Raw genomic sequence first — 12,670 nt, 5'->3', positions numbered from 1 at the left:
CATACCCTACTGATATAATATGTTATATTAAGTATATTTACTGTATGAACCAGACCCTGAACTCAGATTTCTAATTTTATCCCTTTATTATCTTTTAAATGACCAAAATGCCCTTCTAAGGCATAAATTGAGTTTAAAATTATCCCGGGCAATATAGAACATAACTTACTGATATAATATCATATTCTAAGCATATTAATTCAGGGAACTTGCATTTGAATCTTTTGGCTACCCGTATCGCCCTTTTCGCGTTCGGTTCGGTTTACGTAACTAGTTTGCGTAAATTGACCGAAACGGGTCAAACGATATCGTTTTTGCTTCAAAATCCAGAATGTATTTAGTATACCCATATTATACAAGTATTCGAACTTGTCGGGTCTAAATCACATTCTATCCGGTCTTTCGCTTAATCGTGCGTAAACCGTATCACTCCTAAAACTAACCGGTCAAAGCTTAAGCTTAAATAAAAGGCCGTTAGGAATCTAATAGGTAAATTATAAACCTTTGTTCCAGATTAGGAAGCCCGGTAAAAGCTACCACCACTTATCGTTTGTGACTTATACTTGCTCAGGTAAATACATTTTGACTTATTTTCCCTATACGGGCTTGGGGTACGGTATTTAAAATACCGCTTGATCGGGCGCACAAGTCCTGCTCCCTATGGGTGTTCAGTCTTGAATAGCTTGTGTGATTTCGTTTAAACAGTTTTGTCTTACTTAAAGGCTTTGGGGGGTTGTTGACCATGTCCCGGATATCCTTGGCATTATCTTACGAGATGGCCACGACCAGAGCACGGGGTGTAGGCGTACACCCGTCGTGTATAACTCTTTGATGTGGTGTGTCAATTAAATCTCTAGCCCGGACAGTAGATCCCGGGCCACCAGAGATATAAGTGCATGTAAATCGTTCACAAGTTTATATTATATAATTATCCCAAGTTAATAAAAAAAAATATTTATGCCTTGTGCATTTAAATATTTTAAATCATTTTCAAAATGAGTCGGTCGATTTGTATTTACCAGTGTAAACTGACGTATTTTTCCCAAAAGATTAAGTGCAGGTACTATACGGAAATAGGCTGGCTGTTTCCTAGAGAGCGTCCACAATAGTCTCGCAAACTCGGACGACATTTATCTGTTGAACTATTATTTTATCGTATTTTATTGATCCGCCTGTGGATCCATTTCAACGACTGTGATATTTATTATTGCACTTTAATTAAAGTTGAAATGTTTCTATTCTGCTTCCGCTGTGCATTATTATATTGTGTTGATTGTCTATGACGATGCCAACTACGTCACTGTACCCCACACCGGGCCCACCGGTGACACGTGGAATTCGGGGTGTGACAGGGGGGGGGGGGGGGAATTATAATCCATATAGATTATGCAATTTTGTAGGAGTAACGGGAGAATCATGGTGATGCATGTAAATCGTTGATATTAAATAGACATGTTCATAAGTTTAAAATCAAGATATGATTAGAGTGTGATTTGGAGGAGTTTGAACTAACTTGGTGGCGTTTACATAAAGGTGTTATAGTCAATCAAAGATGGGAGTGGAATGTTAAAGCATCACATATATTATAATATGAATCAGATATGGAGGAGGTTAAAGGCTTGAATGGGAACTTTGTGTCAAATGCCTTTGAAAGTCATTTATTTGACTCAATATGCTAATTGGTGTTAAAATTAGCCTAAATGAATGGTTAAAGTTGAACTCAGAAGGTGAAACTTGTATTATAAAATGAGTGTAACGTATTTAAAGTGTGACCGAAAACAATTGAAGGTGAATCCTTGCAAGTTGAACATCAAATGGGTCAAGAATTGGGATAAAGGGCTTAAACAAACTATAAAGGGTAAAGTGTTGACAAATGAATCTTAAGAGCCTATACATGTCTCTATTTATGCTATTGTTTACACGTTCTTTAACTAACTTTTAGCCAAACAAAAGCAAATCAATGACCTAAAGACTGAGGAAAGTGTATCAACAATTTTCGGTTGTAATTGTTAAACATTACTCGCATAGTTTTCATACTAGAATTTACTGTTCTACAATCACATATGTAATGGACTTCCATTGTGATCATCCAACAAATGTTTAAAGACTTATTGTATAAGCGAATAAACATATTGTATAGTATATACCAATACTAATCAAGACAACATCAGTTCATAAGCTACTTGAAGAGAAAACATGACCATGGCATGCTAATATGAAAGAAAATAGTGTCAGCGGCTACGACCGAAAGTAGTTCCTCTGTTAGAGTAGCGGGTGTTTAACGGTTCTCTGTTGACTTTGTCCAGTGCAAAGCTCACCTTTAATGGTCTTCCTAACAAAGCCTGTGAATTTATAAAATGAGATGCATTTCAAGATGTATTTTTGGTTAAGGAAACGCGTAATTACAAACCTTCCCATCCATGGCATCTTTAGCCGAACTCGCTTCATCTTCTCTTGAGAAATTTACAAACCCGAAGCCTCTTGACCTACCACTATCTTTATCGTACATGATCCTTACTGCATACAATATCAAGAAACAGACATTCGCCATCAACACGTTATCACACACATAATTCTTGCATAAAGCTATGGTTTTTACCATTCAAGTTTCAAACAAGGCTATCTTAATTTGAAGTATTGAACCAAATTTGAGGTTACCCATCAGCCAAATTGTTCTTATAATTCTTTATACGTACGGATCAGATACTTTATATGCAGTTTCTCATTGAAACATTTCATCAAACAACTTGTGAGCAAAGTATATACTTTGAATGGTTTACCTTCAGAAACCTCTCCGAATGATGAGAATGCTTCTTTTAATGATTTTTCATCCACTGACCATGATAAACCTTCAAGCCCACATCATAAAGGTTCAGAAAATGAGTACAGAGTTCAAAAGACGTGCAAGAATCATAGCAATCAGTGTTTGTAAATTGTAATCACCTGCGACGAATAGTTTATTGTTGGAAGGAGAAGAAGAGAAAGAACGGCAGTAGGAAGATGACCTGATTACTTGTCTCGCAAAGCAGTGTATCAAACTTGTCTTCCTCATTTTATTGCAGAAATGGTGGTGGTGCTATTATGATTGCAAGTACTAATAAACACTAGAAAAGGGCCACTATTAATATTACATACATCCATCATGCGCACATGCCCAATGTTATATTGGGCTTATGACCGGCCCACTCGGTCGGTACGTTAGAGAGCCATGATTTTGTCTGGTTTATAGCAAGGTATACCTTCGGGTTTTTGTCAAGTCCGGGAGTGCAACTGCTTAGACTGTTGTACCCTGGAAACAAACGAGTTCTACTGGGAGATTCGAAATTTGTTTTAAGGGACCCGTGTCTAACACGATCCTCAACCAAGAACTTTTTATTTTTCTGTAATTCTGTTCTTGTTTCTAATTTTATTTCAGTTGTAACCTGTACTGTACTGTAATTCAAGTTAATAAAAGTTTTTATTTATTTTGCACGAACGGATTCCTACAAAGATTTGCTCTACCGTCCCGAGCGACAAAGGTGTGGCTCTGAAACTATCATATAGTAACTTTTTAAAAACTATATGATTACGTGAAATACGAATCTTTTATGCTAAAGGGATATGACATCAAGAGGAGGTCATGAGTAAGTACTTTAAATCCGAATTGAAAACGATTAGTCCAACAAAAATATTTGGAATTGCAATGATGAGTAAGCAAATCTGTTTATTTTCGAGGATATATGACGTGTTACATTCTCGGTATTATCATTTCTTAAGCTTCTTAAGTACTATGATAGTTTGATTGTATTTTTGGGCATTCATTAGTATTTGTAGAAGGTTTGATGGTGCAATTACATAATCACTTTGCACTTGCGGATAGAGTTAAGACGGAGCAAGACAACGCTGGCTACTCTTGGAATTGGACTAGAGTGCCCGAGACGGAAACCAAACTTAAAGAATGGCAGGAATATTTAGATGCTTTAAGCAGAGTGAGACTGTCAAATGTTGCGGATTATTGGTTCTGGAACATGGACAAGCAGGGCGGTTTCACGGTCAGCTTGGTGAAAAAGGAACGCATAAATGATAGGGGTATTAGCGGTCTCCCTAAATTCGAATGGTGCAAATGGATTCCTCTAAAATGTAACATCATTGCATGGACAGGTAATCTGGACAGGCTCGCTACAAAAGTTAACTTGAAAAGAAGGAATGTGGATATTACGTCTATTATGTGTCCTTTTTGTGACCAGTACGAGGAATCGATGGATTACTTATTCACGACATGTTCGCTGGCATCCCGGGTATGGGCGGCTGTTAGTAATTGGTGCAATATTCCCCCGATCTTCGCCTTCAAGGATTTAATGGATACCCATAACTCGTGCCTTTTCGGGAAAAAAGAAAAAAAGATTATGCTCGGTATGGTTATTACTTCTGTTTGGTGTATCTGGAAAGCTAGAAACAACTTGGTATTCAATTAGATCAGAAGAAGTCCGCAAGAGATTATGTCGGAAGTTAAAGCTAGGGGTTATGCTTGGGTGAAAAATAGGTCTTCTTGTAAATATATCAATTGGAAGATGTGATGTAAATATCCGATGTATATGTTATAATCTGTCTGCCCTTTGCCCGTTTGGGTCGGGGGTCCTTTTTGTATTGGCCTTTTGCCCATTTGGGTTGGAGGTGTGTTTTATTGAAGTTTAATTTTCAAAAAAAAAAAAAAAAAAAACCTTGACCAGAGATTGTGTATGTTGCTCAGTGGCGGATCTTAAACTTTTAAATAGAGGTAACTAGCAGTAACAAAATTTGGATTGTAGTCATATGTATTGTTTGACAGAGTTGGTTCGTGGAAATTAGAGGCCTTATGCATAGGGCTGCAAACAAACCGAAAGAAGACGAATAAGGTCTTGTTCGTGTTTGTTGGTTAAGGAATAAATGTGTTCACGAATTGTTCATAAACACTTACCGAACGAGATTTTAGGTTGTTCATTCGTTAAGAAAAAGAATGGGTTCGTGTTCGTTCGTTAATTTTAGGTAATTAACACAAATAAACGCAAGCAAGCATTTAAAAACAGAAACAAACATATATTAAATTTCGAATAAAATGACATCTTGCATCACAAACATTACATGGATCCACCCAAAATACACTACCCTAACATATATTAAAATTTTTAAATAAACTACAAAGCACTAATATTTATTGCATATTTAGTTAGCGGGAATTTTGAATTACTTACATAAAATATGAAAAAACAAAAATCCTACTAAATTATCGAACACAAGTGAACATAAACGAACACGTTTTCTTCGAACGTTCACGAACCTAAATGAACTAACACGACCTTAGTTCATGTTGTTCATTTGACTAAACATATAATGAAATTTCTTATTCGTGTTCGTTCATTTATTAAACGTAGGAACACAAATGAACTTCACGCCGAACGATTCAAGAACTATTCGCTGAATGTTCGATTCATTTGTAGCCCTACATATGTTATGCGTCAAGTAAAAATGGCCTCATAATATATAAACTTATACGTATAAACATAATTCATTAATATGACAATAATTGTTATAATAATAAACAAAACAAAACTACTATAACGAAATGACCTAATTTACAAGTTAAATTTATGGTCAACAACGATGTCATCAACAATGTTGTTTAGAAGAAGCTTGTGGGTTTCTATAGATAAACTGATTAGGAGCCCCAATTTAGAACTTTATAAAATTTTCATCTATTTTTCTCTTTTTATGTTTTTGACTACCAAATAGTATTTAGGATGCATAATTTCTAAAAGTAAATATAGGAGTAACCTTATAACCGATATAAATCTAATATTGAAGTAAAAAAAAAATGTTAAAACCCTATTAAACAAAGTCAAGTGTCTCAAACCTGATACGATTCGATTGTAATTGCGATAGAGTTGCCATTTGTAGTGGCACCGTGCACTCGTGAGGACCGTGACATGTGTATCTCAGCTTTATTTTACGTATTCAAGCCTTCAAGACAACCTTCAACGGATCAACTAATCAAAGCCTTCTATAGGTTACTATGTTTCTGATTTAAACCTTTGAATACAGTTTTACAAGGAAGACTAGAATGGGCGAATCGTAATCGCCGACAAATCAACCTACACTATATAATGAGGGATTTTTTTTTTGCTCCCTCTTGGAAATGGGCGAACACTTTCTAAACTTAATTATATGGCACAAGTTAATATAAAGAGTAAACTGCCATTTTGGTCCTTGTGGTTTGGCCAGTTTTGCCACTTTAGTCCAAATCTCAAACTTATTACATCCAGGGCCCTGTGGTTTGCATTTTATTGCCATTTTGGTCCAAAATCAAAAAACTCTCTATTTTGACTGTTGAAAACTGATTATTTTGTCCTTTAGTGCAGGGGCATTTTGGTCATTTTTTAAATTCCATTTTTTTTTGCAATTAAAACCAGATCAAGAACATCATCTTAGAACATCATCATCAAACCCAGAAAATTCATCTTGAGCAATCTTCAAACATCATCATCAAACCCAGAAAATTCATCTTGAGCAATCTTCAAACATCATCATCAAACCTAGAAAATTCATCTTCAAACATCATCATCAAACCCAGAAAATTCATCTTCAAACATCATCATCAAACCCAGAAAATTCATCTTCAAACATCATCATCAAAACCTAGAAAATCAAGATCATCAAAACCGGCATATCTGAACCACCATCTCTCACGGCGCACCACTATCATCTCCGTCCGATCTGAGCCATTACCGTCACCTAAACCAATGTAATGATAGTAAACTCAAGACATGAATTAAGATCAAACTACCTTTCCAGAGGAGAATGATCAGCAGAGAGAACAACTCCATGACCAAAACCATCATTCTTCCGAACATTATCAAACCCAAATCCATAAACAACAATCTTATGAATCTCATCCTTTGAACCACGAAACCAAGCATACTTAACATTCGCATCTCCACCATTCTTTTTCTCCACAGATTTCGTATAAATCTGAAAGCTACTCAACCTAGCTTGAGCAATCTCACTAGCATTAAACATATTCCGATGAATATACTCAACTCGAACATCAATCCCGACGTAACTCAATCTAGCAACAAATTTCTTCTCAATAATCTCACCCAATTTGTCACTCTCATCCAACTGAACCAATCCGGTTCGATCAATAACTCCAGTTCCAGAAACTACACTCTCGCAATCAGAAACTGTTGAAGAATCACCTTCACTTTCACTTTCATCATCTGAACTATCTCCGGTCACCTTCTCCAGAAAATCAGAACATCATCAAAACCGGCAAATTTGAGCCATTACCCACACCCAAATCATGCCAGTAGTGAAAATCAGGGGAGGAGAGAGAGAGAGAGAGAGAGAGAGAGAGAACCGGCGGAGCAGGTGAAGGAGGAGGTGGTGATCTTCTTCCAGTAGCTTTTTGTCGTTGATTATCGGTAGTAATTAGGGCTTTTTGGGAGGAGATGTGCCGATCTCCTGTGGGTGCGGGTGGAGGAGTGGTGGCCGGTGTGTGTGGTGGCTAGGATAGAAAGAGGGGAGAGGAGTGATGGTGGTGGCACTGCAGAAGATGATGTGAAGAAGATAAAGGGATTTGGGATTCATTTGTGAAGAAGATGATGTTTCATTTGTGAAGAAGATAAAGGGATAAAGGGATTATTTATTTTAATTTAATTAATAATTTGTTATAATAATTCATAAATGACCATTTTGCCCCTGAAGATAAGGACAAAACAGGGGGTTGAAATTGGGGATTCTGGTCAAATTTCACTTTTGGACTAAAATGGCAACAAAATGCAAACCGCAGGGCCCTGGATGTAATAAGTTTGAGATTTGGACTAAAGTGGCAAAACTGGCCAAACCACAGGGACCAAAATGGCAGTTTACTCTAATATAAAATTTACATAATGTATATAAAAATAAAATATTGTGACAACACATTTGAATTTATATAAACTGTGATATATTAAAAGTTATAAAAAATAAATGTTATTTTATATAAAACTTAAAATTAATAAACATCAAGTATATGATAACTTTAAAAAATAACAAATGAAATGTTAACAAAATTTCAAAAGTAAGATTCATATTAAATTGACAAAATGTACGAAATGAAGGTTTTGCTAAAAAACACGGTGACATTTTCGTGATTATTAGTAATTATCAAAATTACTCTATAAATTATCTTGTAAAGTAATTTTGTAAAATGTTCTTGTAGAGTAATTTTGATCATGTAGGGTAATTATCAAAATTACTCTATAAGTGTATCAAAATTACTTTGCACCAAAATTACTTTATAAATGTATTAAAATTACTCTGCAAATTTATCAAACAACATACAGTTCAAAATTACTCTACAAAATCATTTGTAGAGTAATTATGATACTCTACAAAATTACCTTACAAGATAAAATTACCATACAAGATCATTTGTAGAGTAATTATGATACTCTACAAGATCAAAATTACTCTACAGAATCATTTGTAGAGTAATTTTGATAATTACTCTACGAGTAAATAATTACGAAAATGTCACCGCGTTTTTTTAGTTTTTTTCACGTCTTTTATACGTTTTGTACGATAAGCCACTTTGTACGTAAACTTTATTATAATTGTTAATACCCATTTTAAATTGTAACAGGGAACGTGAGTACTTGACACAATTTACCTAATTTTTGGGTTTCTAGTTAGAATGCTACAACTTGATCACTTATGGCAGCCAAATTATTTAGTGTTATGTGACCTTGGTAGAAATTTCGACATCACATCCATAGAATCTTTTACACTGAACCCTTAAAGGGGTAGGGGTGGTTATCACTCACCACCCATTTATCACTCACAACTTCCAATCAAGTTCCGCCACATCATCGAGCTTTATTCCATCACTCACAACCTTTTTTAGTGGAAATACTCATCACTCACCATCACACCCAACAATTTCCCCCAACCAACAATTTCCCTCACAACCATTAAAAGATAACGCGTCAAAAGTTTAACGGCATACAAGTTCCACGCGTGAATGTTCACGCGTGAACATATTCCATCACGTACAAAAACTTCCCCACCCCGGGTCCCCTTAGATACCTTGACAGTTGACGCTGAACCCTTGGAAAACTTAACACCGAACCGTACGTAGAATCTTTTACATCTCTCCCCAACTCGTCGGACGCCACCTCTTCCTCGCCGAAAGAGGTATGTTTGTTTTCCTTTATTTACTTAAATGCTTAACGCAACTTGTCATCAACATCAAGTGATAGTTGCATTTGTTTTATTAAAAATGATTTTCTAAGAAAGATTTAAATAAATGATTTAATAAATATGTTTCAAAAAATGAAACTCTGAGATAGCAAATTTACTTTTTATATCGATTGATGTATATTTTATTAATTATTTGTTAAATTGATTTTTGCTATTTTGTTTATGTGACCCGACCCGGACCACTTAACCGGGACAAAATAAAATAAAAGACTTAGTGATTGACAATCGGTTGTGCATTTCTTAAATATTTATGAACCCGTAGGAAAAAAATCCTCCACGATGACCTGAGATGAGACGCGAACACGATACCATAACTTATCGTGTCATTTTTTTTCCAAACACGGACGCGACCTGTTTACGGACACAATAAATATCTCATATTTAGGAATCTGTTTTAGTGAAACAAAAAGTTCATCAAAGTATTAATTTATACACAATCCTTAACATATTAATCCCTAGCAAATTTAAAATAAAAAATCATAAAATTCAAATCATAGAATCCATTAATACAAATTAAAAGGTCACTAACAAGTTAACAAGTCTTTAACCTATTTAGACACAACTTTATTGTGTCTTAAAGGTGTCGAACTGTTTAAGACATGAAATCTTAACTTTAAGCCAAAACACGAAATATATTTAAAACATATCGTTTTGTGTCATGTTAACAGGCCCGTGTCTTAAATTGTAAGCCCTATCACATGTTGAGTCCCTATCACATGTTGAGTGATTGAAAGAGTGAGGAGGTTGAAAAAGCGGTGGTGAAATGAGAGCTAACACTCGCTAACCATAAACACATGCCTTAAAAGTTGTAATTGCAATTATTTTACCAACAAATGCTTAATTATTTATTCGAGATGGCAACTTCACATAACCATTAATACCTACTATGGCCATCTAATGAACATTTTTCGGTCTCAACCATGGGTCACGGCTATCTAAAACAAATATGGAATTATAGCCTTGATATCCTTGCGAAACTTTTCTCCAAACTTTGAAATGTACCACTCTCGAGTAGCATGGCTCCTCCCCATCAACAAGAATATCGTGCCTAGAGTGAAACAAAGCGTAAACGTTGTTTGAGAAATGCACAAAACTCCAATGAACGTGACGACCTCAAAGAAATAGTGTGCGCATATAATCAAATCAAATAATCCGCCTTTCGGGATCTTGTACTCTTTATCACCTCTCTTTCTTAAATTAGAAAGAATATAATGATGATAAAAGTTTCCGGTTATTCCAATCAAGAACACCACAAGGCCAACATATTTGAGATCAACTGAAGGCTCGGGTAGTTCTTGAGATAAATATTGAGCGTAAATCATTGTCGCAGTGGACACACAATAGCTTACGCCAATGGTTATAGCAGCGTCAACCGTCATGAAACCACTAAACTTGTGAACAAATAGAACCTATAAACCAAACAGCCAAAACCTATAACTTAAAAAACTTGTGATAAAAGTTAAACCGAAGATAAATAAAACGTGTACCTCAAGAATTCGTTTGAAGAAATGAAGTGTGAGAACATATTCAACCATAATGACTCGAAGATCTTGATGTGGAAGAATGGTTAAAGCGGCAAGACACACGATGAACGAAGGTGTATAAAATACAAGCATTCCATTTCTACTTAGCAACTTATTATTTTCTTCTTTTTTTGATGAAATGGTATCGAAAAACTTGGCATACTGCTTCTGTTTGCCGTTCATTTCCGTATAACCAGAAATTGTGAGTGACAGCAAGATTATAATAGACAATGCCATGATGAACAAGGAAGGTGGTGATGGAAATAAGAATAAGGAGAAAATCGCCATTTTTTTATTTCTTTTCTGGAACTTTATTTTGTTGTTGTTGTTGTTTTCAGGAGTATAAATATGATGGTATATCCTACAAGTGTTAAGTTTTAGGATTGTAGGTTTGCCAAACATAAAGGAACAATGTGCAATTATAACTATTTCAAAGAAAAGAAAATAAGGGCTGTTAATTAATTATCGAAGGAGAAAAAACAGAAGAAAGCTTCTAGACACTAGTGTGAGTCTGTGAAACAGGCGTTGTTTATTGGTTGAATTTAAAATGTTTGATATTTCGATTTTCAGTTCCTTGAATTCAAAATATATAACTAGAATACTCATGTTTATTTAAATTAATAGAATTATATTTTGTGAATATGGATAGCTCACTTGGTAAAGGCATGTGACAAAAAGTCTCAGGTTCAAACCTGGGTAAGAGTTATGATTATTAGTGATTCTAATTTTATGAATTTGAAAAGAACAGGTTCAGGGATGAAGATGATGATTTTGTGCAGAAACCTTGACCTCTGATACTAATTCTTGTTTAAAATTGATACCAAACGATCAAAGTCTCCAGGATCAAACACAAAGAATCAAAAGGGTTTCTATGTTAAATGAATGATTCGGGTTCATAACCCTTGTATAGTATGTGTTCATCACTTATATACAAAGAAAGAGATGCGTCGTTCCAAAGATATGACACACCTATACAATATACGACATTGACTTACAAGACCCTTGTACTTGTTTATATTACAATACTAAATAAAACATCTTAATATACAATTTATGACAAATCGCCATTTCAAATGGAAAATTATGACAACTCGCCCTTTGAAGCGACAATTTATGACAACTCGCCATTTCAACTAGCAACTTTTGACACAAAAATCTAAATCCCCATTTGAAATGACTATGTACTGACATTGCATGTGATTCTTTAATTTATTGGGGACATTGTTAAAAATAACCGTGTATTTTGTTGTTTTGCCTTAAAAAAGAAACAAACTTATTTTATGTCTAATTAGTGATTCTCCAAATTTGTGGACTTGTTAAGTTATAAGTTATATCTGATATAATTTAATTAGTCCACAAATTTGGAGAATCGCATATAATATAACTTCGTTTCTCTTTAAAGGCAAAATAAATGAGGATTTTTTTGCTCCCTCTTGGAAATGGGTGAACGGTTTCCACGCTTAATTATATGGCACAAGTTAATATAAAATTTACATAATGTATATAAAAATAAAATATCGTGACAACTCATTTAAATTTATATAAACTGTGATATATTAAAAGTTATAAAAAAATAAATGTTATTTTATATAAACTTAAAATTAATAAACATCAAGTATATGATAACTTTAAAGAATAACAAATGAAATATTCACAAAGTTTCAAAGAGTAAGGTATTTTTTCCATGGAAAAAGTCGCATATTAGATTGCCATTTAATTGTATTAATACCCATATTAAATAGTAATCAAGAACTTGAGTACTTGACACAGTTTACCTAATTTTTGGGTTTCTAGTTAGAATGCTACAACTTGATCGCTTATGGCACCCAATTTTTTTCATCTGATTTTGTTATTTCTTTTCTGGAACTTTATTTTGATGTTGTTGTTGTGGT

At 34.6% G+C, this 12,670-nt stretch overlaps 3 protein-coding genes across 3 annotated transcripts; all 3 read right to left on the bottom strand.

Annotated features, from left to right (window-relative positions):
- Positions 1 to 2,062: 2,062 nt before the first annotated feature.
- Positions 2,063 to 3,103, bottom strand: LOC110906149 (glycine-rich RNA-binding protein 4, mitochondrial). The gene is made up of 4 exons (XM_022151409.2): positions 2,944 to 3,103; positions 2,781 to 2,849; positions 2,411 to 2,517; positions 2,063 to 2,342 (listed from the first exon to the last, which is right to left on the bottom strand). The coding sequence occupies exons 1-4, from the start codon at positions 3,050 to 3,052 to the stop codon at positions 2,232 to 2,234; spliced, it is 396 nt and encodes a 131-aa protein (XP_022007101.1). The 5' UTR covers positions 3,053 to 3,103; the 3' UTR covers positions 2,063 to 2,231.
- A 3,692-nt stretch (positions 3,104 to 6,795) lies between these two features.
- LOC110907666 (probable inactive poly [ADP-ribose] polymerase SRO2) lies at positions 6,796 to 8,967 on the bottom strand. The gene is made up of 2 exons (XM_022152614.1): positions 8,920 to 8,967; positions 6,796 to 7,251 (listed from the first exon to the last, which is right to left on the bottom strand). The coding sequence occupies exons 1-2, from the start codon at positions 8,965 to 8,967 to the stop codon at positions 6,796 to 6,798; spliced, it is 504 nt and encodes a 167-aa protein (XP_022008306.1).
- Positions 8,968 to 10,052: 1,085 nt separating this feature from the next.
- LOC110904539 (very-long-chain enoyl-CoA reductase) lies at positions 10,053 to 11,142 on the bottom strand. Its single transcript, XM_022150384.2, has 2 exons — positions 10,743 to 11,142; positions 10,053 to 10,664 (listed from the first exon to the last, which is right to left on the bottom strand). The coding sequence occupies exons 1-2, from the start codon at positions 11,064 to 11,066 to the stop codon at positions 10,191 to 10,193; spliced, it is 798 nt and encodes a 265-aa protein (XP_022006076.1). The 5' UTR covers positions 11,067 to 11,142; the 3' UTR covers positions 10,053 to 10,190.
- Between the last annotated feature and the right edge of the window lie 1,528 nt (positions 11,143 to 12,670).

The sequence above is a fragment of the Helianthus annuus genome, chromosome 14 (genome assembly GCF_002127325.2).
Source record: "Helianthus annuus cultivar XRQ/B chromosome 14, HanXRQr2.0-SUNRISE, whole genome shotgun sequence".
NCBI lineage: Eukaryota > Viridiplantae > Streptophyta > Magnoliopsida > Asterales > Asteraceae > Helianthus > Helianthus annuus.
Note: the sequence above shows the minus strand (reverse complement) of the source record. Positions and strands in the feature narration are given on the sequence as shown.